The sequence below is a fragment of the Naegleria fowleri genome (genome assembly GCF_008403515.1).
Source record: "Naegleria fowleri strain ATCC 30894 chromosome Unknown tig16, whole genome shotgun sequence".
NCBI classification, from domain to species: Eukaryota; Heterolobosea; class Eutetramitea; order Acrasida; family Naegleriidae; genus Naegleria; species Naegleria fowleri.
In genome coordinates this window covers 21,006-48,971 of record NW_025407948.1, presented here as the reverse complement: position 1 = coordinate 48,971, position 27,966 = coordinate 21,006, and the positions used below count along the sequence as shown (strand labels likewise).

Sequence of the window (27,966 nt, the reverse complement as noted above, 5' to 3'; positions counted from 1 at the left end):
TACAATTTAACTCTCAATGCCATGAAAGAAGAACTCCAAAAACAACGGAAGAAATTAGAAGAAGAATTCACTTCTCGATATCAAACAGAAATGTCACAAAAACCCATTCATCTCAATGTAGGAGGTCAGTTCATGCCAGTGTCTATTGGTGACTTGATGAATCGAGAGAGAGAACCAGATTCATTGTTTTTGAAAATGTTGACAGGTGACCATCCCTTTTATGAATCAAAAATATTTTCCATGAACGGTCAACATGTTGACAACTTGAGTGGGAATTCCGTCTCTCTAAATAAGGTCAACAACACAACCACTGCTCTCTCGACACTCGCAACAACAATTACTGTCGGTAGTGGCTGCAGTATTAATACTTCCACTTCCGATAGTTTCACCTTTTGTGATCCTAGCAAGATGTCCACAACTGCCAACGCCACACCTGTTTCATTCAATAGTAGAACGACTATGAATGAAAGTAATACTTCTAAACTTCTGGAATTTAACGCTTCAACAACTACCGGAGTTGGATTTCGTCACCAATCAGGAACCCCTGCAACAACCAAAGGTGAAGAAGATTTTAAAAAACCTGTCACAACAAGTCAAGGAGGATTTACCTTTGGAGCAACTGGAGTGAGTTCCATTGAGGATTCCATCTCTCTAAAAAGTAGTAAAGTCAATAACAACACCACCACAACTACTCCCTCGGCACTCGCAACAAGTACTATCAGCAATGGCTCCTTCGGTTTTGATAGTTTTTCTTCTAACAACCAAATCTCCACAACTAACAATGCTACACCCTCTGTATTCAATCTAAGAACAAATTCGAATGGAAACGATGCATCAACAACAAATGGTGATGAGTCACAAGTCAAGAACTCTGTCCCAACATCCTCTTTACAAAACAATGGTGACACTTTGAAAAAGATAGAAATGAAGCCTTCAACAAATTTCACATTTTCATATAGCAAACCTGTCACAACAAGCACAGGTGGATTTAACTTTGGCTCCTTCCCCACCACAAGTAGTATCAGTGGAGCTGTTAATAATAATGCAAGTGTGACCGACAGTAATTTGACCATTCCAAAACTTAATATCCAAAAGAACAATTTGAGTGATGAAAAAGTTTATTTTGTAAATTGTAATCCGGTTGTATTTGAACACGTATTGAGATGGCTTCGTTATGGAATTTTGAACGAGGATTTAGACTCGTCTTTGTTGTCAGAACTGAAAGTGTTTTGTAAGGTTTTCCAACTCAAAAAGTTGGAGAATGAGGTGGACAAGGCGAAAAAACAATTGAACACAAAAAGAGAAAAAATTACACAAAAACAATTCTTGAAAATTTTGAATACGTCCACCAAATTGTCAAGCAGGACATCTGTCTCTTTAAATCTCTCAGGATTGGACATGACTGGGTTGAGAATTTGCAACGTGAATATGAGTGGCAGTGATATTGTGGATTCTTTATTATCCTATGCTGTTTTAGAAAATTCCAATCTCTCCGGAAGCAATTTGTCAAACACTAGTTTCGACGATGCTTCCTTAGAAAATGTGAATCTTTCTGGAAGTAATTTGACAAAAACTCGTTTCTTCTTTGCTTCCTTAGAAAAGGTGAACTTCTCCAAGTGCAATTTAAAGGAATGCATCTTTGGTTATACTCAGAAAATGGTAGAATGTGACTTTTCAGATGTAACTAATTTGGATAGTTTGTGGAAAGCCACAAGACGTTTTGATGTAGAGTCTTGGGTATTTTCCAATATAGTGTGGTTGGTTGATCATAATGATACAACGGACAAAACCTTTTCAAATTCTACTTTCTCAAACATTCAGAGTTCAAAAAGGTGCCTGGTAGATTGAATGAATGTACCTTGAAAAGCTGTAAATTTGAGAAGTCGACTCTGAAACACGACTTTATCACTTCATGTAAAAACAAGTTTTTAGCTTGCAAATTGGATCAAGTCGAATTGGACAAAGACGATTTTCGCAACAATTCTTTCGAAAAATGTACATTCACAAAGTGCAATTTGGAGGATGCTGACTTGAGAGATGACTCTTTTTCTCATCCACCGACAATGTTGATAATGTATTCTCATCTTTCTCAACTGGTGGATCGTTAGTTTTCTCAACTGATGGATTTTCTCTAAAGGTGATTGCGTCACATAGATGATGTTGTAAAGATTGTAACAAGTGATGCGAATGATCTAATGGCTTCCGTGCCTTTTCTTCGCAATTTCTGTTCTTTTCATTTCGTATATATTCATTAAGTTTGGAGTTTAATTGTTTGAGGGTAGCTGAAATCTAATTCGCTTGTTGTTCAATTCTTTCCAAACGTCTTTCCAGGCTGTGGAGCATGCAAGAGTCAATTCTGATGTTCATCTTGCGGTATTTTTTAAGGGCTTGATAAACAACAAAAAAATGATCAACAAGAAAAGTACATCTCAGACACCAACAAAATCCGGAACATCATCATCTCTGACTAGAAGCCGAGAAATGAAGAAGATTAAGAAGAGTAGTTTGGAGGAATCCGAAGAGGTGAAGAATTTGTTGGACAAGATTTCTCAGCATGATGATGCAAGTCCATTCAAATTTGCAACAAATGAAGAAGATAGGCTATTCCACTCCTTGATTTCTATTGAGGTAAGCTTTTCAATGAATAATTGCAACCTGTGTCCGTCATCAAAACACGTAGAACGAAAATATTGCCATTACAACAAATCCATTGTATGAGGAAATATCAAACATTTTTCATGAACAATTAAACGTGGCCACTGAACAGAGCTCCTCCTGGAGGGACTATTATTCCTTTATCAGCAAACTAAATAAGATTCTCACAAGTCAAGAAGATTCAAGATCAATGATTAATGAAGAAATATTTGCTCAACTGAAGGATCTTCCATCTCAAAGAATAATGACTGTGTATAATGAATTTCTACAATCACAAAAGTCTCTTCCTGATGTTTGGGAATCCACTTTGATGGGAATGATTGTTAATATTCTTAATCACCAATTTAAATTTAGGAAAAACATTATTTTCGGAACGTATAAACATTCATCTATCAAAACAAGTCAAGAAGCAGTCCAATATGTTGACTCATATGCTGTTAAAGGTACATCACTCAAGAACAAGGCAAGACTAATTCCAGACGCGTTTGCTCAGATTCATATTTTTGAAGACCAACCTTTCGTGTTCTTTAAATGTGAAGGACAGAGAGCTGAAACATGGACACACAAAGACCATTTTAAAATATATATTGAAATGAAAGGCATGCTTAAAGACTGTATGTCCATCCTTTTCAAAAAAAAAAGCGCATTCTTATGAAAATGCACAAAAGATCAAAGTTTACGGTTTACTAGTATCAAAGTTTCAGTGCATGTTTCTTGAAGGATCTATCAAGATACACGATGATCACAATAGCTCAGACGGAATACCTTTTGGTTACACCATAAGAGAGTCCGATATTTTTAATTTATCTTCCACGGAGGGAATTGTTGCACTAACAACATTTATTGAAAGTATGTGCGAAAATGTTTACAATTTAGAATTTAATGAGGAGGAGTTTGAAGAAAATGCACGCCTTTCTTCCTCAAGCACACCAATGAGAGCAAAAACTCAGTCATTAGAAAGAATTGTAAAGGAAATGGATGTGAGATTTGGTACAAACATGCCGTCTTCAATGCCCACAACTTCATTTGAAACTCTTGAAGAAGGAAAACGAGTTTCAAAGAAAATTCTTTCTGGAATGTTTGTTATTGGAGAGCAAATTGAGAAAGAACAAGCAAAAGCTTCCAATATTGTTTATATATTCAAGACTTCGAATCCATATATTTTTGTCAGATCATTCGACATCACCTCATTCGTTGGAATATTTTATTGGGCTGAAACGAAATTTTATGATCTGAGATCTTATCTATTTTCTCTCTCTATTAAGAAAAATCAAGAACAATTATGGATGAAAATTCTTGACGAACATCGAAGCGATGACTCAAGAAGTCGCAATGAACATGAACACGATGAATTAAGTAGAAATTTCCACCATGAACACAATCAACAATCAAGAGGTACCTCTTTTGAATCAAATTTCAAGTATATTCCTGACCCAATGAATGAAATAGAGTGTGCTATTGTTTTAGAGGAACTATTGGCCTTGAAAAATTTCCAGTTCTTACTAAACTCTATGAGATGCGATACATCATGCACCAGTTTTTATGGTTCTGCATTTTCTCAACTCTATGGACCAGTGTTTGTCAAGGGCACTGTATTCAGAACGGAAAATGAATCCGTTATGAAACGTCTTGTCACTCTTTCTCAAACAAGATCAACTTTTTCAAACATTGTTCGAGTTTTTGAATATCATGCAATTAGTTCAAACTCAAAGTTGATCAGTGTTATTTTCAATTTGATGAAACAACATAACGACAAGTGTGTTCTTGAACTGAGAAAACTTGTTAACTCTACAGATCTCGTTAGTATCACCATTCTAGAGAGATTAATCTCTTTGGATGATTTTATGAATATGCTGTCGGTTCGTCGTTGGTTGAACAAGTGTAGAATCAAATTTTTCATGAACCTTGTGAGACAATGTTTCGAAATATTGTTCCAATTAGACCAATTTAATATTCTCCATTCGGACATCTCTTTTGGAAATTTAATGATTCGATTGGATCAAGATCATTGGAACTCTGCTTCCAGCGATGAGGAGAAAATTGCAAGCTTTAAGCTTGTGATTATTGATTTCAACTCCTCAATGTTGCTGAAAGAACAAGATACAACGACGAACGAGAGCGAAGTGGTACATAGAAAAATTATTCCTAATCAAAAGGTTGATCTTGTTTTCAAGTATCCATATTCAGAACCAAGTTTAGACACAGATGAAGCAGATATTTATTCAATGGCAGTGGTTATTGTTAATTATTTACATTACTTTCAACACAGGAACACCTTGAATAGCGATGATCCTTTCCAATCTTGTATGGAGTACAAGATTCTAATGTTGGACTTTTTGAATGATTTTCAAACCAATTACAAGCACATGTATGGAGATGAAATTGTGCATCTTGTGTCGTTGCTTAAATACATGTTGGCAACTGGAGAAGAAGAGAGACCAGTTCTGAAGAAAATTAAAGGCAAGTTGGAAAAGGTGAAATCATTATGGACTCGCAACATTTTAACTCGAACTCCATTGAAGAGCATTTCAAATCCAATGACCGTCCAGAGAAATGCAAACACCAACCATGAATTTCCAAGAAAATGAAAACGCAAAATAATAGTCAGGTAGGCGAGGAGGAAAATCAGTGTCCTATGGATCATCGTATTGTAATTTCTTTCAATAAATAATTATTTATTGAAACTTCTCATTTTCATATACGCTTGCCATTTTGTCACACAAAGGCCCCATCAAACAGGCAGCCGCAGCAAACCAGCCCTCTGTCACTGTATTAAATAATTCAAGAAGGAATGTCAATAATCGAAGGCCCGGCAGAATCATGATCCCACTTTATTCAACATGCGTCTCCGAGCATTTATTAAGATTTGAGAAGGTAAAAAACTTCAAAAACCGCTCAGCGGAAAACAAGAAGAAAATTAAAGAAACGCAAGTAAGCAGGAAGGATGAAGGTAGTAACGATTACATGATGCGAAGCGCAAGAAGTCACAGTTAGGCGGCAGAGACAAAGATTCCATGATGTGAGGTCATATTGAAGCAATTGCTTGATAAATCCATGAAAATTATAATAACTTGAAAATAATCATGGAAACATGATGAATTAAATAAATGAAAATTAAATAATAAAAATATATAGTTAGCTCAATAAAATCCTTGCCGAAAAGATTCGAATCAAGGCGGACCTACCTGCACTGCCACAATGTTCTTCCTTACCACAAGAACATTCCGATCAGCGAAAAAGGTACTTGAATAAGCTTAAGAAAACAAGTGGGTGGGAGTGCGAATGGGTGGGAAGTCACAAAGCAACGCAAAGAGAGACTAATCATTAATATGCAGAAAATTTTTTGAGCATGGAAAAAATTTTTCAAGCTCAACCAAACTCTTTAATTGTTTACAATCGAAACATTCATGCCCTTCACTACGTTCAGAACATATCATTAAGTGGTGTTCATTTTCACTTTGTTCTGAGAATTGTCATTAACTGGATGATATTTGACACACCAATCGTAATCTGTGGCAAGATAGGGCATAGCATTACAGAAATAATATACAGTTCTGAAATGAGTGGTCATTCAATATTCTCTTTCTTGCGAAAAGGGAGAGACCATTTCAAGCATTTCTGATGAGAAAAGAATTGTCAAGAAGGTGAGGAGGAACTTCTGGTTCCAAAAAATATTTGAAAATTGCTTCACTATCAACTAAAACATCTAACTGTTCAAAGTTTTGAATACTACCTTGCCTTCAGATTGGTCGGAATATGTACTAGACTCATTTCCCTACATTTTAATCAAATTTATTTCAAAAGTTTTATTCAAAAAGTATACAAACGTTCTGTTCGGAGAACCCTCCGCCAATTTTCGCTGGCCTACAACGACGTGCCAACAACTGCTTTATTCTCAAAATTTTTTGCCCATAAATTGATTTCTTTCAATGCTACATAAACACTCTTCTCCCAGAGTTGAGTATGTGATGTAACGAATCTGATGACTCTCCTCCAATAAGGAAACATGTTGGTCTTTTTTTGCAGCAACTGGTTGACCTTTAACACACATGTTCAAGAGTAGTATCACTCTCTTAAATTTGTCAAACATTAGTTTCTTCTTTGCTTCCTTAGAAAAGGTGAACCTCTCCAAGCGCAATTTAAAGGAATGTATTTTTGATTACACTCAGAAAATGGAGGAATGTAATTTTTCAGATGCAACTAATTTGGATAGTGTATGGAAAGCTAAAGGACGTTTTGATGTAAAGTCTTGTATGTAAAATTTGACACTCTTATTGAAATTTAAGTTCGAATAAATTTGATCATGCTATAAGGTCAAACTTTCGCTTTTGAGATCAAAGGTGTACAAGATAATTACATTCAATTAAATATTTATCATCAAGTTCTTTACAATTATTTTACAACTTGCTTGTTTTTTGTCCTTCTTCCAACACCTCTGCAGGAACCATCACTTTGGCATGACCTTGCATGATAAGAATTTCCTTTTGTGTCGAAGACGATGACAAATGATTCGCAGTACCTAATTCCTCACACTTGTAACAATCCGTCTTGAGTGTCACAATCTTTCTCTGTAAATCAATATGCTCAATTTCAACACGAGCTTTCACTCTCTCTCCAACCAATAATGGAAGTTTGTACTTGTAATTTTGTTCCATATATATCGTTCCCTCTCCTGGTAAATGAGCTCCCAATAATCCACTAATAAGAGAGGTCAATAATTGACCATGAACAATGGGTTTCTTGAATCTTGTTTTGGATGCAAATTCTGCATTCAAATGAATGGGATTGTAATCTTCAGACAATTCGGCAAATTTTTTCACATGTTCGTGTGTGTATTTTTTGGAAATTTCTGCAAACATTCCAACACGAAGAGGTAATTGTTTGTTGGTTTTGACACTACTCACGACAGGATGGTATTCATAGTTTTCATATTTGGTGATGGATTCTCTCCAATGATCGGGAAGATTTTCTTTGGTTTTCTTGGCAAAGTTGTAATAGACAATGACTGACATGTTGAAAGTGTGATCATGATGAAATTGTGAGATTGAGAAAAAGTCGACCAAAATGTTATTATTAAGGCATGGAATTTGAGAGATGGTTTGTTGGATGGTTTGTGAGAATGTTGATTATGTTATTAAGGCATGATGACATTTGATGTGTATGTGGAACGTATAAGCAGCCATTAAATTATTTTGAGAAATCAAAATATAAGGTGTTGATGATAATGATGAATTCATGTGTGTTGATGTTGTTGATATTGATGTATTAAAAGAGAGTGACAATCATCATCGTTCTGAAAACAAACCTACCTGCTTCAGCTTCACACCAAACAGTTCCTTCCCATGAGACTCGATAGAGTTGTGTGAAAGATGAGGTTCCGACTTGAGAGGTCTTGATGTAGACATCACATTGTTTGAAACCCTTTCCTGGAGCAATACATCTCAAATCGCACTAAGTATGTGAGAATTTCAAGATGAATGTTACAATTTCAATTGATGAATCAGTGCATGTTCATTTCATATTATGATCATGGAATGAACGAACGAACGAACGAACGAATGAACAAAGGAGTTGGGGTATTTTGTTGTTGTTGATCATGAATCAAATCAAATATTAAATTTGAAATCATTTTAAATTCGAATTAAAAATTAAAAATTTAACGGCTACTCCCAAACACACCACCACACGTCATACAAACCTTCAACAATACAAAAGGATAGGTCAATGTCTCTGGATCCAACAAATTCAAAGTATTAGGTCCAAAGTAGTCCGTTCTTGCCTCCTCAAACAAGGTCAAGTAAATGGCATTGTTCAACACTTTTTGATTGTCCTCATCGCTCCATCTGGTTGGCAAGGTGACTCGGTGACGGAAGGTGGTACCTGGCGGAATGATGCTCTTGGAGTCTCCTCCAGCTCCTGATTTCTTATTGTTGCTTGTTGTTGATGATGACATGAAGTTGTGGTTGTGAGGTCGATCGATTCTTTTTTACGTTGGGTTTCAGAAAGGAGAGATTGTGTCTGACAGGAAAATTGGAAAATAATCTTCCGATGGAGAATATTGATCCCATCATCACTCGGTGGTGGAGTTTTGCCAATACTCTTTAGACAATCTACGATTTTTGGGTCACATCCCAATTTTAATTGGATGTATTGAGAATTATAACCAGCAGTTCACTAACAATTCAACTCCGAGTTCAGAAACCTCACAATGTTTTATTGAACGCCATGATTTTGAAATTTGGATCACTCTCTTGCTTATTCTTGAGAAGCAGTCTTCATGTATTCAATCAAATCTGCACGTTCGTTTGGCTTCTTCATACCGGCAAAGACCATCTTAGTACCAGGAATGTACTTCTTTGGATCGACCAAGTATTCAAAGAGGGATTGTTCATTCCAAACGACAGCCTTATCCTTATTGGCAGCAGAGAACGCATATCCTTCAGCCATTCCGGACTTTCTACCCCAAATGCCCCACAAGTTTGGACCAACCTTGTGAGCACCACCCTTGTTGATGGTATGGCATTGAGCACATTTGGCCTTGAAGATTTTCTCACCCTTTGCAGCGTTTCCTTGAAGAATTTCTGAAAGTGTTAATGAAAGCCATCATATATTCCGTGTATGGTAGCAAGACCATCATTCCATTTTGATTGGACCACAGTCGTAAGGATAGTATCCGTCGTATATGATCTCACGGTTCATGAGTCAATACTACCATTAAGGCTTACTTACCAGACATTTTTTTTTCAAAATTTTCGGCGTAAACTTCATCAACCAGCTGCAAGTTCCATTACAACGAAAATTTCTCCTCCTTATAGTCAATGTCGTCATTTTATGCCAAATACAACTCGTCTACATGTATTCACACAAGACCACAGACACAAAAGATCATCATGTTTAATACAGACAGATAGATTTAATACTCGTGATTGAATTGCAACAAGGTGGAGATAATATTTTGAACGCTCACAGGAACTGCATTGTACAATCTCAAAGCAGAATAGACCACTGGAGAGTTGACATCAATCACATCGACACCTCTGTACACTCCTCTCATAATTTCATTGGCAACTTGAATTGGAATTGCACTCAACAATTGATTCTTTCCTTCTTCTCTTCTAACATCACTTCTGGTGTTCACATCTGTCATTTCACCAATTTGAGTAACTTCCTCATTTGTAGTGGTAGTATTTCGTTGACCTTTTCCTTGACCACTTTGTCTTCTCTTTTGAATTCTTCTGCTCGAGTAGGATTCACTAAAGACACGATTGAACCATTCATTGAAAGTGGATCCCAAAGTGGAAGTCAAATTCTGACAAATTAATGGAGTTACCACTTGAAAGACGAGTTGAGAAGAGTTTGGAAAATCATTGGGATTAATCTTCTGACCTGCGAGTCCACTTCTTAAGGAGCTTCTTCTCACTTCTCCTTCGATTAATTTGGAAAATTCCAATAAGGAAGAAAATCCAGGACCAGCTCCGAAAAATTGTAAAGGACCATAACGAGGAACAACATTTCCAACCACAACAACATGTTTAGGAGAGTCAGTAAGTCCTCTTTCTCTGGATTGACAAATGGCTGGAAGAATGGTATTCAGAATTCCAAAAATGTTCAACTCGTATTGAGAACGAATGTCTTGTTCATTCAATGGATGCTGCACTTGTTGAGGAACAATGGGAAGAGCATTGGAAGTTTCTGAAATTGATTCATCATTATTGACTCTTCCAGAAGATGAAACATTTGTGGTGGGAGTTTCACCTTTTCGATTACCATTCACAGAACTTCCTTTCACATCACGTTTTGGAGCATTCGAACGAGGAGAAGTCTTTTCTTTCAGAGGTTCTTGTCCAACTGTGCTTAATATACTTCCCTCCTCTGTGGTCTGAACACCTCGTGTTGTTCTGAAAGTTTCTGATTCCTGACAAGTCATGACCAAGTCATAATCATATTCAGTAATGACTTGTCGAATCTTATCTTGATCATTCACAGAACACACCTTGACACGAATTTCAGTTGTTTTTGGATAGTCCTCTCCCAACACACGAAGAATTTCCTCTCTTATTTGATTCAATCGTTTGTCATCACTTCCCACAAGAGTCAACATTTTATGATCACTGCTTGCATCTCGACGCCACTGTTCACACAAACTCAATGCCAATGATTTTGCAATTTCAGAACGAGAGACACCTGTAATAATGGCTGATTTGATTTGTTGTGCTGAATATTGTTGAGGAGTTGGAACGGCCACCCGAAAGACCATGGTCCAGATCCATCTCAAAAATTGTAAATACAATCCAATGGCAGTGAGAATGGGATAGAAGGTTGTAACCACAATGAATTCGAGAACTTCCTTGAAAAAGCTTGGAGTGTCAATTGGGAAGAAATTACTTCGTCCCATGATGGCTGAAAAGTTTCTCATCAAGATGGGAATGCTATAGAATGGATTTAACAAGGAGAGTTGCTGTTGAGGATTCTGTTGTGATGAAACAGGAGTGGTGGATTGCAAAGTTGTGGATTGGGGCATTTTCAAGTTGAATTGGGTTCACAAATGATTCACACCACTGAACGTAACTGATTCTGAGATGAAACAACGACAATGGTTGTGTTGGACTTTCAGTAATTTCAATGCAATCACAAGGAGTGAATGTTGTTTTTTTTAAGACTTTTCATAAGAAGAATGAAACGATGAAAAGTCAAAGTGTGTAAATGTGACAAAATGGACGTTTCTCCAAGATGGATTTGGAATATTTTGAAATTGGTAAGAAAATGGTTTAATGAGTGAAATTGGCTCTTGATTCAAAATGTGTTTCAACCAAATGTATTGTTGTTTGTCACTACTTTCGCTTCGACCGTCAAGGTCAATTCCATCCATTGACCTTTTTTAGAAATTTTATATTTTTAATTTCCATCAATGATTGTGAAATTAAATCTTATTCATCCAAGTATCCTCCAAATTCCACTCTGGAAATCCCTGCTCTCTATCCTTCTCAAACTCTTGCCTCAACATGTCCAATCTCAATCTTTGAATTTGATCAGGTGGTGCATTCGAATGCTCTTCAATATGTTCAAAACTGCCAGGTGTCACATAAGGATAATCCTTCGAATGTGATTCTTCGAGAGAGGTGTGATAGCGACGAAGCTCTTTTTTCGTCGTTGGATGAAAAGTATGAGTGGGAGGTGAATGGATAAGATCGTATTCGGAAATTCCTCGAGTTGTTGTTTTGACCATTTTTTTGTCTTTTTTTAATGCTTCCAAAAAGACATTCTCTAACAAATTCGAGAATGGACAATTCAGGAAAAAGTTAAAAATTGGAGATGTCAAATGAATTTGAGGAAATGACACGATTCATGTTCTATGAGGATGAGGAATATTGTTGTGTGAATTGTATGATTGTCACTTGGGTTTGTAATGTGGAATTTAATCGTGTTATTATCTATTTTTCAAGTCATCTGTCATCGATCAAATAAATTGCAATCAAACAAATAAAAAAATGGCAAAATCAAGACACAGTGGAGTGTCGTCATCCTCTCCGGAAGATGTTGCCACAACAACAACTTCTACAAACACCTCCACAAAGAAGGACACTGCCTCATCCTCCCAAAAGACATCTAATAGAACTTCTCCGAGTATGTTTTTTTTTGAAATCATCATCTCATTCACCACTTTTCAGAATCAAAATGTTGCAATTCTTTCATGTTATGGTTCTTTTTCATCATTCCCATCTCGTTCGGACTTGTTTCATTGCTCGTATATGTTTTTACCTTTCATTCGGAAGATGTGAAATTTGAACTTTCGAAATGGATACCAAGTTTATTTAAAAAGCAGGCGAGAAAAGTGGCTGTTCAATATCCTACTTTGAATAATCATTCTAAATTTCCAGCCATTATCAGTTCAACACCTGAGTATGTGAGATATTTGGAGTTACTAAAAAAGGAAACTTTGACACAACCACAACGAAAAAAGGTTCATGTTGGAGTGTTTGATGAACATCATTGTTCATTGTTTTTTTGGGTGAGAGCTCATAAATTGGGACTCATTCCAAGATTGAATTATAATCATTCAACAAATTCTCAACAAAATGTCTACAACTTGAACTATCAAGGTCTTCCATTGCTTCATATTGACTCACATTCAGATGCACAAATTCCACAACATTATTACAGTTTCAAACCTTTCAGAGATTTAATTCAAAACACTCCACTCGGAGCGAAGGAAGAATATGTCACCTCTAAAAATGTAACTAAAAAGAGACATCCTTTCAATAATCAAAAAGTGAGCGAATTACTTGCAGTCACTTCGATTGGAGATTTCATTCCGGTCGCTCAATATATGGAATTGGTTGGTCCTCGAGTAGTTTGGCTTCAAAGTAATTTCGAAGGAGGAGGTTACAATTTTAATACTGGTCGATACAATGCCGAGTTGGGAGTGAGAGCGAGTGCCATGAAGTTGCCACCACAAACTCTTCAAGATTTGACAAAAGCTGCAAATTCTCTAAATGTAGAAACCACTTATTTGTGTTATCGAAATCCAGATGGATACTCGTGGAATATTCATTACAAGAATGGAAAAAAAGTCTTGACCAAACCTGTTCACACTCTTGCTCAAATTGCTAAGGAAGGAGTTTGCTCTGAATATGAACCTTTTCATAATGCTTCACATGAATCATTTCCAATTCAATGGGATGTCTACAATATGGATGAATTGTTTAATGCACATTCTGAAGACATCATTGAAGAGAAAGCCAAATTCTTTAACGCGACTCCATATTTGTTGGATATCGATCTTGATTACTTTTCATCAGATGACGAAATGCTCTTCAATATTGTTCCAAGAAAAACTTATGGAGGACTTTTTAAGGTTTTGGAAGAAATGGTTCAAGAAGAGATAATTTTGTGTTTGGATCGAAGAATTTATGAACCTACCAAAAACATGTCACTTCCCATTGAAAAGGTGAAGAAATTTAATAGGAACAAAATTTCCAAATTACTTCATGAAATGTTTTTTAGAGGACTCATGTTTGATGAGAATAGCGTCTTTTCCAAACAACCTGTACAGAAATCAAAAATGATTGGCGACACTGTGTTTGGTTCTGAAATTTTAGAATTATTTTGCAAAGGGTCTCAATTTGCTCTCGAACACTTGTATCAACTTTCCAAACTTGTGATTATCTTTTTGGAAAATTTGAATTACTTTTACTTGTCACTACTCGATGCAAATTATGCATTCCCATCCATCAAGCCCTATTGTAAAGTGAATCAAATGTTTGGAATTTGTCCAAGTGGATTACCTTCAAAATATTTAACACGAGAGGAAATTCTTGATCAAATGAACAAGTTGGAAAAGTTACTTGTTGCACAAGAGCAGTTACCAGCATATGTGACCATCTCTCGTTCAGTCGATGCTTATTTACCAAAGGTATTGCATCACTTCATCGAGTCTGAAACTTTACAAATGTTGGAACGAGCATTTAAGAAAATTTCTCCCAATGTGACAGTTGACGTTTCCTATTTTGACGAATTTGAGCCAACCTCAAAGAAGTATGAAAAGGAAGCCACTCGACAATTTTTCGACGAGATTGAAAAAGAAGCATCCATGATTCGTCAATCCGTCCAAGAAATTGATGATCCAATTGCAACCTATTTGCCTCATGTCAATTACAAAATTTACAATGTTGCTCTCATGCTTCACTTTTTGCAAGAACGTGAAGTCTCCTTCGACATGTTCGTTCAGGATATTACATTACTGAAAGAATTTCTCGAGTGGAAATTAACAAATGCAGCATTTATAGATTTTGAAAATTTAGGAATTGTCTCAAAACCTAACAAGTCCATCTTCATGCCATACACCATTCCTTCCAAGAGACCTCGACTTTGCATGTTAATTTTGAAGAATGTTGTACAATCACAGAGTAACAACACATTAGATGCAAATGATGAAAACTCAAATTCAACTCAATTTGAAAAACAAGGAAACAAAATTCCTCATGATTTATCAGTGGCTTCTTCCACCTTAAATTGTTTCATTCAAAAATTGAACAAGACATTCGAACGTGAGTTAATTTTGGAATTGGAAATTGTAGAAAGTGCAAGCCGTAGCGAATTTTCAAAAAAATTTGAAGAACTTGTTGAATATTATCGAAACTTATTCCCAACTCATTTCAAGAATGTGACCATTGAGAGAGATGAAGCCAAACCATTTGCTCTCGTCGTAGATCCTTCGTGTGTGACCTTCGATTTGGAAGAAGAACTTAAACCTAAAAAAACCAAATCGAAAAAGTATATTAATTTGGAGGAAAGTCCAGTTGTGAAACGTTCTGGAAAAGAACCCATTTCAATTTCGTATGATTTTTCAGGAGTTGTCTCTACTTTTAATAATTTGGTATTGGATTTATTGAAAGAGAGTACACCTTCAGCCTCCTTGAAAGATTATTCGAATAAGATGGCATACATTGAGGCACAGAAGGAAGCATTCAATAAGAAGAAGCTGAAACAACGTTATGAAAATGTGAAAGGAATTGTGGAGACATCCATCAAGAAGTGCAGCACTGGAAAAGTACAGTTGTAACATGAGGGATCACTGCAAAACTTTATTCACAACGTTTGCAGCTCGATTTGGAAAGAAGTTTGTTTGACAAGTGGACCTAAATAAGTTAATATTTATTTCTTTTTTAATTTTTATTTGTTTTTTACTTTTTATCTTGTTTTCTAAACCACTTTTGAGCGTGTGACGCGATTTGAGTCCTTCGTCGTGAAGGCACATACAAATCAGCAATCTTACTCCAATTCTTTCCACATGCTTCAAAGCCTTTCAGAAATTGTTCATGTTCTTCCTCCGTCCAAGGACCTTCATTGACGTTGACCTTTCTTGCTTTTGGTTTTCTACCTCGATTGGATTTTCGTTTTGGAGTTTCATATTGTACAGTGAAGGAGGAGGAGGATTGAGTGGAAGGTTCAACATTGGTAGTGTCACAAGTGGTATTTAGATCATGTGACGACGTCGAGCAGGATCCTGAAGTGGAATCGTCTTCGTGTTCACTATTCGACGACTCATGTTCAACAGGAATCTGTGGTGAAAGGCGACCCAAAAGTGATTGTGTTTGATTCTCACCTTGTTTGGCCTGCTTTTGAAGAGGTGTATTAAGCACCACGTCTGGCTGAGGAGGAGGTGTCAAACTCTTTGTGGTGGTGTGGCCATGATGATGATGATTAGACAAAGATTCATAACTCTCTCGATTTCTCTTTTTCAAAGGTTGAACAAAATAAGGAAGTGTTGAAGAAAACTTTGATTTGGGACTCAGAGAGGAAACATGTGCGTGTTCTTCTGAATGAGAATGAGTGTCTGAATGGTGAGCAAGAGCTTCTCCATCATGATAATGCAAAGTATTTGTCGTTTGAAAGGAAAAGCCTTGAGAAGGAGTGATTCCCGACGATGATGAAGATGTCTGAATGAAAGGCTTTTCATAGCGAGCGGCTGATGAGAGAAGATCAATCGTCTTGAAAGGACGTGAATTGGATAAAGTGGTTGAGGAAGAACAAGATGGAATTGCACTCCTCAAAGGATGATGACTTGAATGATTTGGAAATAACACTGGTGGTTCAACACTCACCAAAGGCTCAATGAGTTGCAACGAATGAATTCGGTTAGAATTCAAATGATCCTGTAAAAGTATGTGGTAGTATTCGTGGTGGGAATGAGTGTTCGGAGAGTAATGGTTGGGTGGTTTCTTCAAGCAGCGGATGGTTTGAGTGGACATCATGTTGTTGAATAGTGTTGGTGAATGAATGAATTCTTTTCTTTCTTGGATATTAGAAATTAAATAGTAGTTGTTTGTAAGAGAGAGATAAATAATTTAATATTCAAGTCGTCGTCGAGTCGTTTTTTGTTACTCTTGATGATGAGATAATAACAATCGGATCTTTTTGTGTTTGGTCTGGTTAAATTAGGAAAAAAGTTTGAATTGTCCAAAACAAGGCGTCATGATAAAGTGTCCAAAAATGGGATTTATTAAACCCAATTTTGAAATGCAAATCCAAAAAACATTTTGGCGAAATGGCTTGTTTTGAATTCGAATCATGTTGAGCCGAATAATGGATTGTCTTCATTCTTCTTGTCGAAAAGAAGGGCCAATACAATGACATGGTCTGAATATGCAGAATTGTGAAGAGTTAAGTCTTGGGCAAAATTCACAATCCAAATCAAATTCTCTCATTTTCTTTATTTTTGTATAAACGCACACGTTCAAAGAATGAATGAATCAGCGAATGAATTAGTTTTAACGATTTGCATTGAGATTGATTTCAACACGAATAGAACGAGTTGATTGTTGTAACAATATACAACACCACTACAAAAATGGTAAAATTCAAACACTACAACATAAGAACCCAGTAACGTATACAGGTGGGAGTGACAGGTAACGAGATCTCTCGAGCCAGGAGAAAAAAATTGGCTGGACGGGAAATTTAATTTTTTTTTCTCAATACCACCTCTGTAAACGTTTATGTTGTAGTGCAAGGTAATTTTTAGACGAATTGGTTTGTGCTCGCTAGATGGTGTGAGTACCCATCGAAATTACCTTCTGACAGCACAAATCCCTTTATTTATAAAGGTACAGAATGGTGCAGAGGTGAATAAGGGTTGAGAGTTGAATGTGAAATAAAGGAAACGAAGTGAGTGTAAACTCTACTCATGGGAAAACAAGAATCCATGAGGAGAGGCAACCCTTATTAAAGAAATTTGTCATGAACAAAGGTGAATGAAAGACAACTGAAATAGAACAAGAACAGGAGTAACAAGAGCTTACCGGAAAATCAAGGTCAAGAATAAAGCAGGACCTTAGGATGCTGGACCAGAGGTTGGCTTTTACGCAACTGATTCCTGGAGAAACCGACTATTTGTCCTCTGATCCCGAGGAAAAATTACCAGAAGAAAGAAAAACTCTTTCAACTGGATTTTAAATAGGTGACGCCTAAGTATATGAAAGGATAACTTAATGTTGAGAACCAAGACCACCAGACACATTGGTCGTAACAAATCCGCTACTGGGATCTGCTTGCTCCAGGCAAAGTCAGTCAAGTTGGATTTAGAGATGACTCTAAACAACTTCACAATGATGTGAAGCAGGAGGAGTAAATGAATAGGTATAAAGAAAAACTAGGGTCAATAATGGAAGACGAAAGGAAAGGAGGAAACATCGCTGTTGGGTGGGTGCTTGGTTTGGCTGGGACATATTAGACACTACTACACTGTGTTGCTGTTGAGGTAATTTTTTGAGCGATGATTCCCTCTAAAAATTACCCTCGAAAATGTAAATTGTAGGAATGGTGACCCACTTCAATAATCCAAACAGAAAATAAGTAAACCTTTCACATACCAGTGGAATGAATAAGCAAGAACATGAATCATTAATTGTCATGATGATGACGATGCAATTTTAATTCCGTGCCATTTTTCAAAAGAGATCGAGACAGATTATTGAATGTTACCGTTCATTTCTTGTTGCCTCTTTTGTAATTGAAGTAATTTGACTGCTTCGGGAGTGAGAACAATCTGTGATTGTTGACTCTGTTGTTGTCCCTGTTGTGGAGTTTGTGTGCTGGAAGAAGTTGCTGCAGTGGTTGTGGTTGGCATGTTTTTTTTATTTTTGGAATTTCATGGTCTTTTAATCAGGTTGCTTGTTACTTTAGGTTTTATACCATTCATGAAATTCTTGTGGTTTGTGGTTGTTGTCCTGTTGGACTCACAACAGTTACTGAAAACTATTTAGCGAAGGACTGTCTCTGAAAACTCTCGCTTCCGAAACGGACTCTTGCTTTTCGTGTCTTCCATTTCTACTCTCCATCACATAATGCTTATCATGACCCCAGGCAGTCATACAAAACAAGGAATTGGTTTGAACTCGATTTACATCATTTCCAACTATCGTTGTTGTTATTTCTTGAAGGGTCATGATCAGGTGTTTCTTCTTCATGGACACATCGCAACTGCAACATTAAAAATGAATCCATAGTTTCTTGAGCATGTTCGATTTAAGTTTTAATCCCAATATTTCCTTTTTTATCAAATGATAATAAATTATATTGATTAAATTGACAAAAAAGGAACGTAGAATGAATAAAAAGGAAATATATTATTTAATTTTAATAAAAATTTACACGTTCCATCTCATTTTCGATTCTCACTTTGAGGAGTCCTTCGTTAGTAATGTATTTAAACGAATGCATGTTCTCATAAATAAGACAAAAAACATTCATTCCTTAATATCAACAATGCCGCCAGAGATGAAGCCATCTCCACTTCTTCTCCTGTTAGTACTACTAATGTTGCACATCATTTTGTGCATGATGATGGTTGGAGGTAACAAACTTGTCAACCATGTTCATGCAACCCCATCGACTACATCAGTGCAAGCCATTCCTTTCGTTTCGCTCATTCATGAAGAGAATCGTCATCCTTCTTCACTGATTGAACAAGAGATTCGTTCCTTTCCACTCTCTTTTGAAAATAATTTAATGAATGAGTTGAATCGATTGCATTCACTCATGAATCGAAGAGAAATGGTTCATTCCTTTTCTGTGAATCTTTTGAAACGTTTGAATAACAATGACGAAGAAATTGGTCCAATGGTGAAACAATTGGACGAACCTCGTAGTCAGTTTATTGTCAAGTTGAGGGAAGTTTCGAATGAATCCAATGAAGATGCTTCATCAAAGTTGGATGCAACTATTAGAGACACAGAATGGATTCAATCCATGGTTATGAAATCTGGAAAACCTTTGGGATTTTCAAATGTCTTTGCAGTAGTGGCCAAAACGTCAGAAATCATTTCACATGTTTCATCTTTGTCATCTTCCAACAAAGCCATTGATTGGATTGCTGAATATGAACCAAGATTCAAAAGTGCTTTGAATTTTCAAAAAATTCAACAATTCGCAGAACATCAAATGCATAACTTGAATGAACTTGGTGAGAATTTTACTGCTGCCAATTCTTTGAATGACATGGACAACCATTTGATTCATGTCATTATTACCATCCTTCCATCTCTGGATGCCATTCTCGTCAATCAAGAAGTCGAAGAAGCTCATCTTATTGCGAATGAATTGAATTCCAAACTGACAGAATGGTTATCCAAACAACAACAACAACAATGGAATAACAACAACAAGAATGATCATCCTTCAATGATTTCTCCAATTCAAGTTTCTTCAAAGGATAAACTGGAAATGAGTTTCTCTCCACTCGTGGCACAACAAGTGGGTGACATTTTGAAAGAAAATTCACATGTTCATTTCATTGAAAGAAAACACAACTTTCAATTGAAGAATAAGAAATCGAGTGTCTTGATGCAAGGATTTGGTCCTTCTCCAAGTGTGGGAATGTCTGCCACTCCATTCTATGACATGGGAATTTTAGGAAATGGACAAATTGTCGCAGTCGCTGATTCTGGAATTGATTGGGACAATTGCTTATTTAGAGATGCAAATAATCCCATTGTGAAAACTAATACGGTCAATATGAATCATCGTAAGATTGTTGGATATGACACTGTGACTGTTGGTTCCATCTCCTCAGATGGACAAGATGAAGTGGATGGACATGGAACTCACGTTGCTAGTTCAATTTGTGGAAGTATTCAAAATATGACTTACAATTCGAAAGCCAATCCCATCAATGAATATCATGGAATGGCTCCAAATGCAAGACTTTATTTTACAGATTTAGAAAAAACTGGATTTTCACAAATATTGATGCCATCTTCGAAGCGAAATTCCTTATTTAAACCTGCGTATAACAGTGGAGCAAGAATATTTTCATATTCATTGGCTGTTGGTCCTGAAGATTTTTTTTCTTGTAGATACGATTGCACAGATTGTAAGTGGACTGTTTCGACAAATGGACACACTGCCGGTGAGAAAGTGACAGATGACACTTGTCGAGCATTGTTTGGAAGCGACTCATGTTGCACTATTTTCAATCGGTATGATAGTGATTGTCAAGAGGTGGATCAAATAATGTGGGATTATCAGGATGGTGTCATTCTTCTTGCACAGGTAAGTATGAGAGTCTTGACATTGGAGATGTGAACAATTTCATTCATTGTGAAATTGTGAATTGCTTTTCAAGGAAATGGAGGAGGAATGTCTTCGAAAGGAAATATTGGATCTCCTTCAACGGCAAAGAATTCAATCGCTGTTGGAGCAAGTATGACATCAAACTCTGCATTCGAGGAATCAGTCTTTTATGAAGATTTTAAAAATCGCATTCAAAAAACTGGATTACCATTCTCAACTCCTGATCAATGTTGTTCTTATAATGGAGAATACCAAGTTATTAGTAAGTTACCTGTCTTTTTTTGATTAGGAAATTTATTTACCATTTTTGGGAAAATTGTGAAATTTAAACACAGTTCGTAATTTCTGCTGTCCAAGTCAAATGAAAACCACATACACCAGCAATCCTTCCATCTACAATGAATTCAATTTGGCTTCCTGTAAGTGCTCATGCCCTTTCCATATCCATCTTTCATGATACTAATTACCTTTCATTCTTATCATAGTCTCATCACGAGGTCCTGCAGTTGGAAATCGTATCAAACCTGATGTGACAGGAATTGGTTACAGTGTTGTGAGTGGCCATTCCGATGGTAATACCAACACCAATCAATGTGGAACTAATTCTCCATCTCTTGGAAATTCAGCTGCTCTCATGACCAGTCAAGGTTTGTACTTTATGAATTCTTTCAAATTTTGAATTCACTGTTGTTGTTCCATTCAATATATTTATTTCATCATTGAACTCTTTCAAATATTCACTTTTGATGATCATGAATTGCTGAAATAATAATATTGTATGTGTTTCAAAATCCTAGGAACCTCCATGTCCACTCCATTGGTTGCTGGAGCCGCTGCTTTATTGAGAGAGTTTTTCCAAACCAAAATGAACATTTCGAACCCTACAGGTCCTTTATTGAAAGCTGCTCTCGTTCATAGCTCCATTCCCATGACTGGAACAGTGGCTTATTCCTTCGATGAAACACGACGATTCAAACTCTCAGAGTTGGGTACTCCAAACTCGTATGAAGGTTTTGGAAGAGTTTATTTGGGAAGTTTGTTACAAAATCAAGATGGAACTCCCTTGAATATTCTTGTCCAAGAACAATCCTTTAAAAACGTTTCAGAATCTCTCAAGTTATGTTTCAAGAGAAAAGATGGAAATAAGGCCATTCAAACGTCACCCTTCTTTAAGGCCACTCTTGCTTGGTATGATTATCCAGGAAGTGTTTCAGTGGTGCCTCAACTTTTGAGTGATTTGGATTTATTCATCAATACCTATGTGAGAAGCAGTTCTTCATCCTCCGATGTTTCAAAACTCTCAGTGATTGCTGGCAATTATGGTGACCGAGTGGACACAACGAACAATGTGGAGAGAGTGGTAGTAGAAGAATTACCTCATCCATCTTCCAGCAGTGATCATTCGGTCTATGTGAGTGTGGCGGTCTATGTGACCAAAATCTTGAAATCAAACCAACAACCTTTTGCACTCTTATTGACCTATCCGAAAGACATGTTGGAGAGAGTGGACCCCTCGGACCCTTCATGTTTCTATACCACTGATTTTCCACCCCTATTATCAGAGGAAGCGATAATTGGAATTGTCATTGGATTGTTGGCAATAATGTTGGTGGTGGTTGTGATGGCAGTGGTGGTGGTTGTGGTTGTGAAACGACGCCGATCACAAAAAGGGACTCATGTTGCAACTGGAAGTCATGCAAGTTCAAGTTATTATACTGCAAGATAGATGTTGTCGATTAATTGAAACCTCTCTTTATAATTCTCTAAAGAGTGTGAAATAAATGAAATAAACATTTAATTAACAATGTGGTTGATGAGAATTGCTTTTGGAGAAATGTGTTGTTGCTGTTCAACGAATGCAAAATGAACCTGAAGTGCGATTTGGATAATTTTGGAAATCAAAAAAAAATGCCCAAAAAACGAGTCAAGTTTTCTCAGCAGTTGTTGGACAACAACAACCACCACTCTCAAAATGAACATCATCAGGAAGAACCTGAGGAGGAGGCTTACGATCAAGAGGAAAGTATTGAGGTTTCTGAATATGAACAACAAGCCAATGATCAAGAGGAGGACTTAGAAGCAGTCATTCCCGATGAGAGTGAGGATGGCAATGGAGGCTCATTTGTTCCTATGCAATTAAATCCGATGGAATTATTACAAGAAATGAACGATAATAATGAAGAGAATGCGGAACAGAGTGAAAATTCAAAAAAGAGAAAACGAAAGAAAAAGAAGCCATCACAGAAAAACAATTCTTTGAATCGACAACAACCATCAATGGTCAATGAGGAGCAGGATGATCAACATTTCCAAAAAGCATTTTATATTGTTGATGAACAAACAGTTAAGAAAATTAATTGGCAACCACCTGAAAAGGAATGGCTTAAATCTTTTTTCAGCCCTCATGATCATCAAAAGAAGACGCCTTTTACTTCTGAACAACATGACAATAACGAGATTGCTCAAAATTCGTCAGATCTAATGCAACAAGATCTCAATGAAGAAGACTTTTTTGAACACGATGAGTTAGACAATGAAGCACAACGATATTTATTGAACGTTCGATATGAAGCACAAAATTATTGTGCCAAGACTGTCGTAGCAACCAATATTGATACCAAACAATTTGAGAAAAATAGGACAAGTATTAGGGATTTGGATTCTTCACTGTATGGAGCGCTGCATTTATTTGATGCATACCTGGGAACCAGTGACACCAACCAGTCTCCAATTTTGATCACAAAACAATGGGAAAATCAATTCTTGACAAATTTCAGAAAGGCCAGAGACTTTGTACAGCTTGAACTTGACAAGAAACTACGCTCAAAGGCATCACCATCCTCTCAAAAGTCAAACGAATTCTCAGCTTGTCCTCGCCTTAATGGTAACTACGACGAATGGAAATTGTATTGCCTCGGAGAGGAGAATGTTTATGCCTTGTGGGAACGAATGGCCAAAAAACAGGCACAACATGGAAACAAGGAGGAAGTACCAAAAAAGAAAAAGAAAAATCGACGAGGACGAAAGAGAGGCGGCTCTCATTCGCTTAACAATGAAACAACAACTACAACCACATCATCCACAACAACTACGACGACAAGTGATGCCATGTCTGATTCAGGTGACGAGGAAAATCATGACGAACAGTTGTTGGAAAATATCGATCGAGAAATGGCAACCAACGAAACCATTCGAGAGAGTTCAACTATGATAACCCCTCAAGAGGCATCCTTGTCAGAAGCAACCGAGACACTTCCACAACAAACCATATCACATCAGAAAGAGGGACACAAGCCCACTCAAAATTTGCTTCTTCGATATTTAGACTATGTCACTACACATGCCCTTTTCAACAAGATGATCCATTGGACTGTGAGTAACTTCCATAATAATTCCTTATTGAGAAGAATGCCAAGTAAAGCGAACACTCTGTTTGCACCAACAGATGAAAGTGACGATCATGACGACACTGAACTGGTTCACGAAATTTCAACACAGGATACCGAGCAACAAAAGCAACAGTGGATCACAAATTATTTACTTGTCCAAAGTAAGGAATCGAATAATGTATTACGATGTGACTGGTTATATCACTTGCTTCTTGCCATCGACAAACCTCCCAACGACACGATTGGAGCAAACATGAATCAATTACTCGTTTGGATACTCGATAATTTTTCACAATTCACAGCACAAGAAAATGAAGAATTTACAAAAATTGTGCTTATTGTGATCAAATATTTCGGACAAGGAAATGCCAACATTATCACATATAAGAACAGTGATGATGAACATGTCAATACTCCACAACAGAAATCTCTCATTGTCTAGACTTCTTTCAATCAACACTTTGAACAAAATCAACAAGTCGAAACACAGTTGTGCTGATCTTGCTAGACGGTAAGTGAGATACTTTCAATAAATGATATCAATTAATAATGTTTAACATTAATGTACAATGATAGTGATCATTTGAAAATGAAGAATTTCTCTAAATATGAATATTTATATTTTGAATCGTGTGATCATCTTATCTGCTGTCCACCTTGCAATGAAGCTGAAATGATTGCTGCGCTGTCCAAATAATTGCTGACACAATTTTGGAAACAAACTTTGTCATCTGAAAAACGGAAATATCATAAAAATTTTTTCATAAAAGTTTGAATCAGTATCATCAAATTATTGAAAATTTTCAGATGAATTCAAAGTTTGCCAAAGATTTAAATAAATTAAAGATCATTATTCATAAATTCACCATCAATCTTTCTGGCAACATCTTACAACTCAAATACTAACTCTTATTGAGACCTTTTGAGTTTGGATTCGGAACACAACTTTCAAAACATTTCTTTGTTAAATCAATGATTTGTCGAGTGATTTGCGATTTCCACACTAATTCGAGCTCCTGTTTTCGTTGTTCGTCCATTTTTTTCTTCAATTAAAACAAAAACAGAAATGTGCACTTATTTAAATTATTTTCAATTTTATGGATATGATTCGGAACAATTTGATGATAATTCTGCAGAGAAAGGGGAACAAAGAGGTGATTAGGATTTTAAGGATTCAAAGGTTGGAGTCAATAATAATAATAATTTTGGATAATCTACACAGTAGTAACGAAGAGTAGGGAAGGAGCAAAGAAGAAGGAAAGGAAACTGGTTTCAAGGATGATATTCACACAATAGTGGTGGACCTGATCGTCACAAATAATCCAACAAGTTACTGTTGTGATGGTGGCGGTTGATGTTGTTGCTGTTCCGCTCGTTGCTTTTTCTCAATAACAACCCAATCCCATTCGTAATCCAAAGCATACTTCTCTCGAACAAATAAATTCAGGAATAAGTTCCTCAGATACATGTAATCTGGCTCCTGATAAAACTTGAGACCCCTAGTGTAATTGAGATATGTGGCAAATTCAATTGGTAAACCTTTACAAAGTGAAACAATTCGAATATTTTTCTTCTTGTTATAAATATTGTTGTAGTGGTCTTCTTTCGTTTTTCCTGTTAATCCTTGCCATGGCAAAGTTCCTCTTAGAAAGTATAACAAAACATAACCCAACGATTCCAAGTCATCTCGTCGTGATTGCTCATATCCTTTGTGATTGTTAAGACTTGCATAACGTGCCGTTCCTGTCAAGTGTTTATCTTTCCTTAAAGGAATGTGACCCTTGTCACTCATGTACATTTTGGATAAACCAAAATCAATCATGTAAACTGTATTTTCACTAGAGAGTGATGTCGATGAACTTGTTGAGTTGGATTTTCTTCCCATTAAAAAGTTATCTGGTTTGATGTCTCGATGCACAAAGTTTCTTCGATGTGTAAATTCAATTCGTTGTATCATTTGGTCCGCTAACATGAGTACAGTTTTGAGAGAGAATTTACGATTGCACTTTTTAAAGAGACTTTCAAGTGAAGGTCCCAAAAGATCCATGACCATTATATTATAGGAGCCCTCAGATCCATACCAATAAACTCTCGGTATTCCTATAACTGGTGTTGAATTTGCCGTTGTTAAATGACTCGAGTTGCCATGTGATCCAAAGAGATAATTGATAACTTTTGCTTCATAAATTAATTGTTGTTTTCCAGCCATATTTTGTTGATTTCTTGTTGGCATTAATTCTAATTTAACAGCAAAATATTCTTGTTGTTGGTGTTCTCCAGATGATGAATTGGATGTATTCGATGATGTTGTATAGGTTGCAAGGAAAACCTCTCCAAAAGCTCCATTTCCAATCTTGCTGACGAGTCTATACTTTTGACCAATAACCAGTCCAACTGGATATGGTCCGCTGCTACTTCCTTGGTTATTGGAAGGAGATGTTTGTGGCGGAACAGCGAGTGTTTGTGGACTGTGAAGCGGATTTGTGGGTGAAAGTGGTGTGCCTGTTGATCCATGATGATGACCATTGTTCGCAATTTGTAGATGGAACGAATTATTGGCCAGGCTTCCAGCTCCTGCATTTATGATGGATTGAGATCGACCCTGTGATGTTGCTAGAATGTTTCCATTGCCTATGGAGTGGGCATTGCTTCGTCGATTTCCTAATGATTTGAAAACGATAAGTGTGAGAGTGAATGAGATGGAAAATTGCGATTGGGTTACCATTCATTCGACACAGCGAGGTTCATGGCAGTGTCCATCAAATATGATAGGACAATATGATGATTTGTTGTTGTTGTCGTTGGCAATTGATTTGCGCAGTGTAGTGGAATGTTGATGATTTTGTGAAGGTGTGAACGTGAGGAGGTGTATACATAACCATCGATGAGATGTGACGAGTATCATATTGGAATCCAGCAGCAGCACCCATATTCAAATGGTTCATTGACAATGTGAGCAAGTTTAGTTGAACATGAAAAGTACGTAGTGTTCAGTGTTTGACAGGTGTTCGCAAATACAAACGCAAGTTGAAAGAAAAGCAATGTTCATCACGTAAATTATTTTGAAATAATTCATCGGTCATATGACAGAATGATACCATAACGGAAAACAATTATTTCATCATACATATATCATTGAATTTGATTTCATGTCATACATTCACGAAACCACAACAATATCATTTACATTTATACATGATTACGATTAAAATGTATATTTGAATGAAAATAAATTATATCTACTGCTCATCATTCTAGAAATACTTACCTGACCCATTTCCATCCTCAATAATTATTGGAAAAGCAGTAGACGAACCGGGCCTCGGATTTGTTCCTCCTACATTCATATTTGATGTAGCAGGATTGGTCGTAGCGGTTGTTGTTGTCTGGTGATGTTTCTCCTGCTGTTGCTTATGACTATTGTTGCCCATACTAACTTGTATATTGTTTTATAAAGTGTAGTATTGGTGAAAGGAAGTTGTTGTTGTTGATGGAAAAAGGATAATTTTGATGATGAGTGGTCTGTTCTTTAGTTCTCCTTGTTGTTGTTGAAGAGAGAGAGAGGAAAAGGAAGGAACGAGGATGGAGATGATGCTGGATTCTTATGAAATTCTTGGTGCTTTCTACTTATAAAAATTATTATTGTAGAGAGAAGGAATGATGATCGGCACACAACGGTCGAGAGTGGTATGATGATGATGAGGAGGAATTGCTGCTGTTGTGGCGATACAGTATGTCTATTGTTTGTTGTTTTTTAAAAGAATGGGAATAAAATAAAATTGTTGTAGTGATGCCAAATTTGGAGACTGTGTCTTGTTCTTCTTGCCTCCCACCACACACACGACAATGA

At 36.6% G+C, this 27,966-nt stretch overlaps 13 protein-coding genes across 13 annotated transcripts; 5 read left to right on the top strand and 8 right to left on the bottom strand.

Moving 5' to 3' along the window:
• Positions 1–21: 21 nt before the first annotated feature.
• On the top strand, positions 22–1,848 carry FDP41_012654 (uncharacterized protein; the record flags this gene model as incomplete). The annotated part of the gene is made up of 1 exon (XM_044703197.1): positions 22–1,848. The coding sequence occupies one exon, from the start codon at positions 22–24 to the stop codon at positions 1,846–1,848; it is 1,827 nt and encodes a 608-aa protein (XP_044565579.1).
• Positions 1,849–2,406: 558 nt separating this feature from the next.
• Positions 2,407–5,243, top strand: FDP41_012653 (uncharacterized protein; the record flags this gene model as incomplete). The annotated part of the gene is made up of 3 exons (XM_044703196.1): positions 2,407–2,628; positions 2,681–3,269; positions 3,412–5,243. 3 exons carry the CDS (start codon positions 2,407–2,409, stop codon positions 5,241–5,243), a joined length of 2,643 nt encoding a protein of 880 aa, XP_044565578.1.
• A 1,809-nt stretch (positions 5,244–7,052) lies between these two features.
• FDP41_012652 (uncharacterized protein) lies at positions 7,053–8,608 on the bottom strand (the record flags this gene model as incomplete). The annotated part of the gene is made up of 3 exons (XM_044703195.1): positions 7,053–7,660; positions 7,965–8,106; positions 8,354–8,608. The coding sequence occupies 3 exons, from the start codon at positions 8,606–8,608 to the stop codon at positions 7,053–7,055; spliced, it is 1,005 nt and encodes a 334-aa protein (XP_044565577.1).
• Positions 8,609–8,910: 302 nt separating this feature from the next.
• Positions 8,911–9,391, bottom strand: FDP41_012651 (uncharacterized protein; the record flags this gene model as incomplete). Its single annotated transcript, XM_044703194.1, has 2 exons — positions 8,911–9,236; positions 9,385–9,391. 2 exons carry the CDS (start codon positions 9,389–9,391, stop codon positions 8,911–8,913), a joined length of 333 nt encoding a protein of 110 aa, XP_044565576.1.
• A 177-nt stretch (positions 9,392–9,568) lies between these two features.
• FDP41_012650 (uncharacterized protein) lies at positions 9,569–11,176 on the bottom strand (the record flags this gene model as incomplete). Its single annotated transcript, XM_044703193.1, has 1 exon — positions 9,569–11,176. The coding sequence occupies one exon, from the start codon at positions 11,174–11,176 to the stop codon at positions 9,569–9,571; it is 1,608 nt and encodes a 535-aa protein (XP_044565575.1).
• A 399-nt stretch (positions 11,177–11,575) lies between these two features.
• Positions 11,576–11,881, bottom strand: FDP41_012649 (uncharacterized protein; the record flags this gene model as incomplete). The annotated part of the gene is made up of 1 exon (XM_044703191.1): positions 11,576–11,881. One exon carries the CDS (start codon positions 11,879–11,881, stop codon positions 11,576–11,578), a length of 306 nt encoding a protein of 101 aa, XP_044565574.1.
• Positions 11,882–12,143: 262 nt separating this feature from the next.
• FDP41_012648 (uncharacterized protein) lies at positions 12,144–15,217 on the top strand (the record flags this gene model as incomplete). Its single annotated transcript, XM_044703190.1, has 2 exons — positions 12,144–12,279; positions 12,324–15,217. 2 exons carry the CDS (start codon positions 12,144–12,146, stop codon positions 15,215–15,217), a joined length of 3,030 nt encoding a protein of 1,009 aa, XP_044565573.1.
• Positions 15,218–15,338: 121 nt separating this feature from the next.
• Positions 15,339–16,409, bottom strand: FDP41_012647 (uncharacterized protein; the record flags this gene model as incomplete). Its single annotated transcript, XM_044703189.1, has 1 exon — positions 15,339–16,409. The coding sequence occupies one exon, from the start codon at positions 16,407–16,409 to the stop codon at positions 15,339–15,341; it is 1,071 nt and encodes a 356-aa protein (XP_044565572.1).
• Positions 16,410–17,747: 1,338 nt separating this feature from the next.
• FDP41_012646 (uncharacterized protein) lies at positions 17,748–18,068 on the bottom strand (the record flags this gene model as incomplete). Its single annotated transcript, XM_044703188.1, has 2 exons — positions 17,748–17,939; positions 18,027–18,068. The coding sequence occupies 2 exons, from the start codon at positions 18,066–18,068 to the stop codon at positions 17,748–17,750; spliced, it is 234 nt and encodes a 77-aa protein (XP_044565571.1).
• Positions 18,069–18,993: 925 nt separating this feature from the next.
• On the top strand, positions 18,994–22,453 carry FDP41_012645 (uncharacterized protein; the record flags this gene model as incomplete). The annotated part of the gene is made up of 5 exons (XM_044703187.1): positions 18,994–20,710; positions 20,780–20,989; positions 21,063–21,146; positions 21,213–21,374; positions 21,525–22,453. The coding sequence occupies 5 exons, from the start codon at positions 18,994–18,996 to the stop codon at positions 22,451–22,453; spliced, it is 3,102 nt and encodes a 1,033-aa protein (XP_044565570.1).
• A 182-nt stretch (positions 22,454–22,635) lies between these two features.
• Positions 22,636–24,558, top strand: FDP41_012644 (uncharacterized protein; the record flags this gene model as incomplete). The annotated part of the gene is made up of 1 exon (XM_044703186.1): positions 22,636–24,558. The coding sequence occupies one exon, from the start codon at positions 22,636–22,638 to the stop codon at positions 24,556–24,558; it is 1,923 nt and encodes a 640-aa protein (XP_044565569.1).
• A 194-nt stretch (positions 24,559–24,752) lies between these two features.
• FDP41_012643 (uncharacterized protein) lies at positions 24,753–25,153 on the bottom strand (the record flags this gene model as incomplete). Its single annotated transcript, XM_044703185.1, has 2 exons — positions 24,753–24,847; positions 25,024–25,153. The coding sequence occupies 2 exons, from the start codon at positions 25,151–25,153 to the stop codon at positions 24,753–24,755; spliced, it is 225 nt and encodes a 74-aa protein (XP_044565568.1).
• Positions 25,154–25,446: 293 nt separating this feature from the next.
• Positions 25,447–27,547, bottom strand: FDP41_012642 (uncharacterized protein; the record flags this gene model as incomplete). Its single annotated transcript, XM_044703184.1, has 2 exons — positions 25,447–26,777; positions 27,385–27,547. The coding sequence occupies 2 exons, from the start codon at positions 27,545–27,547 to the stop codon at positions 25,447–25,449; spliced, it is 1,494 nt and encodes a 497-aa protein (XP_044565567.1).
• Positions 27,548–27,966: the final 419 nt, after the last annotated feature.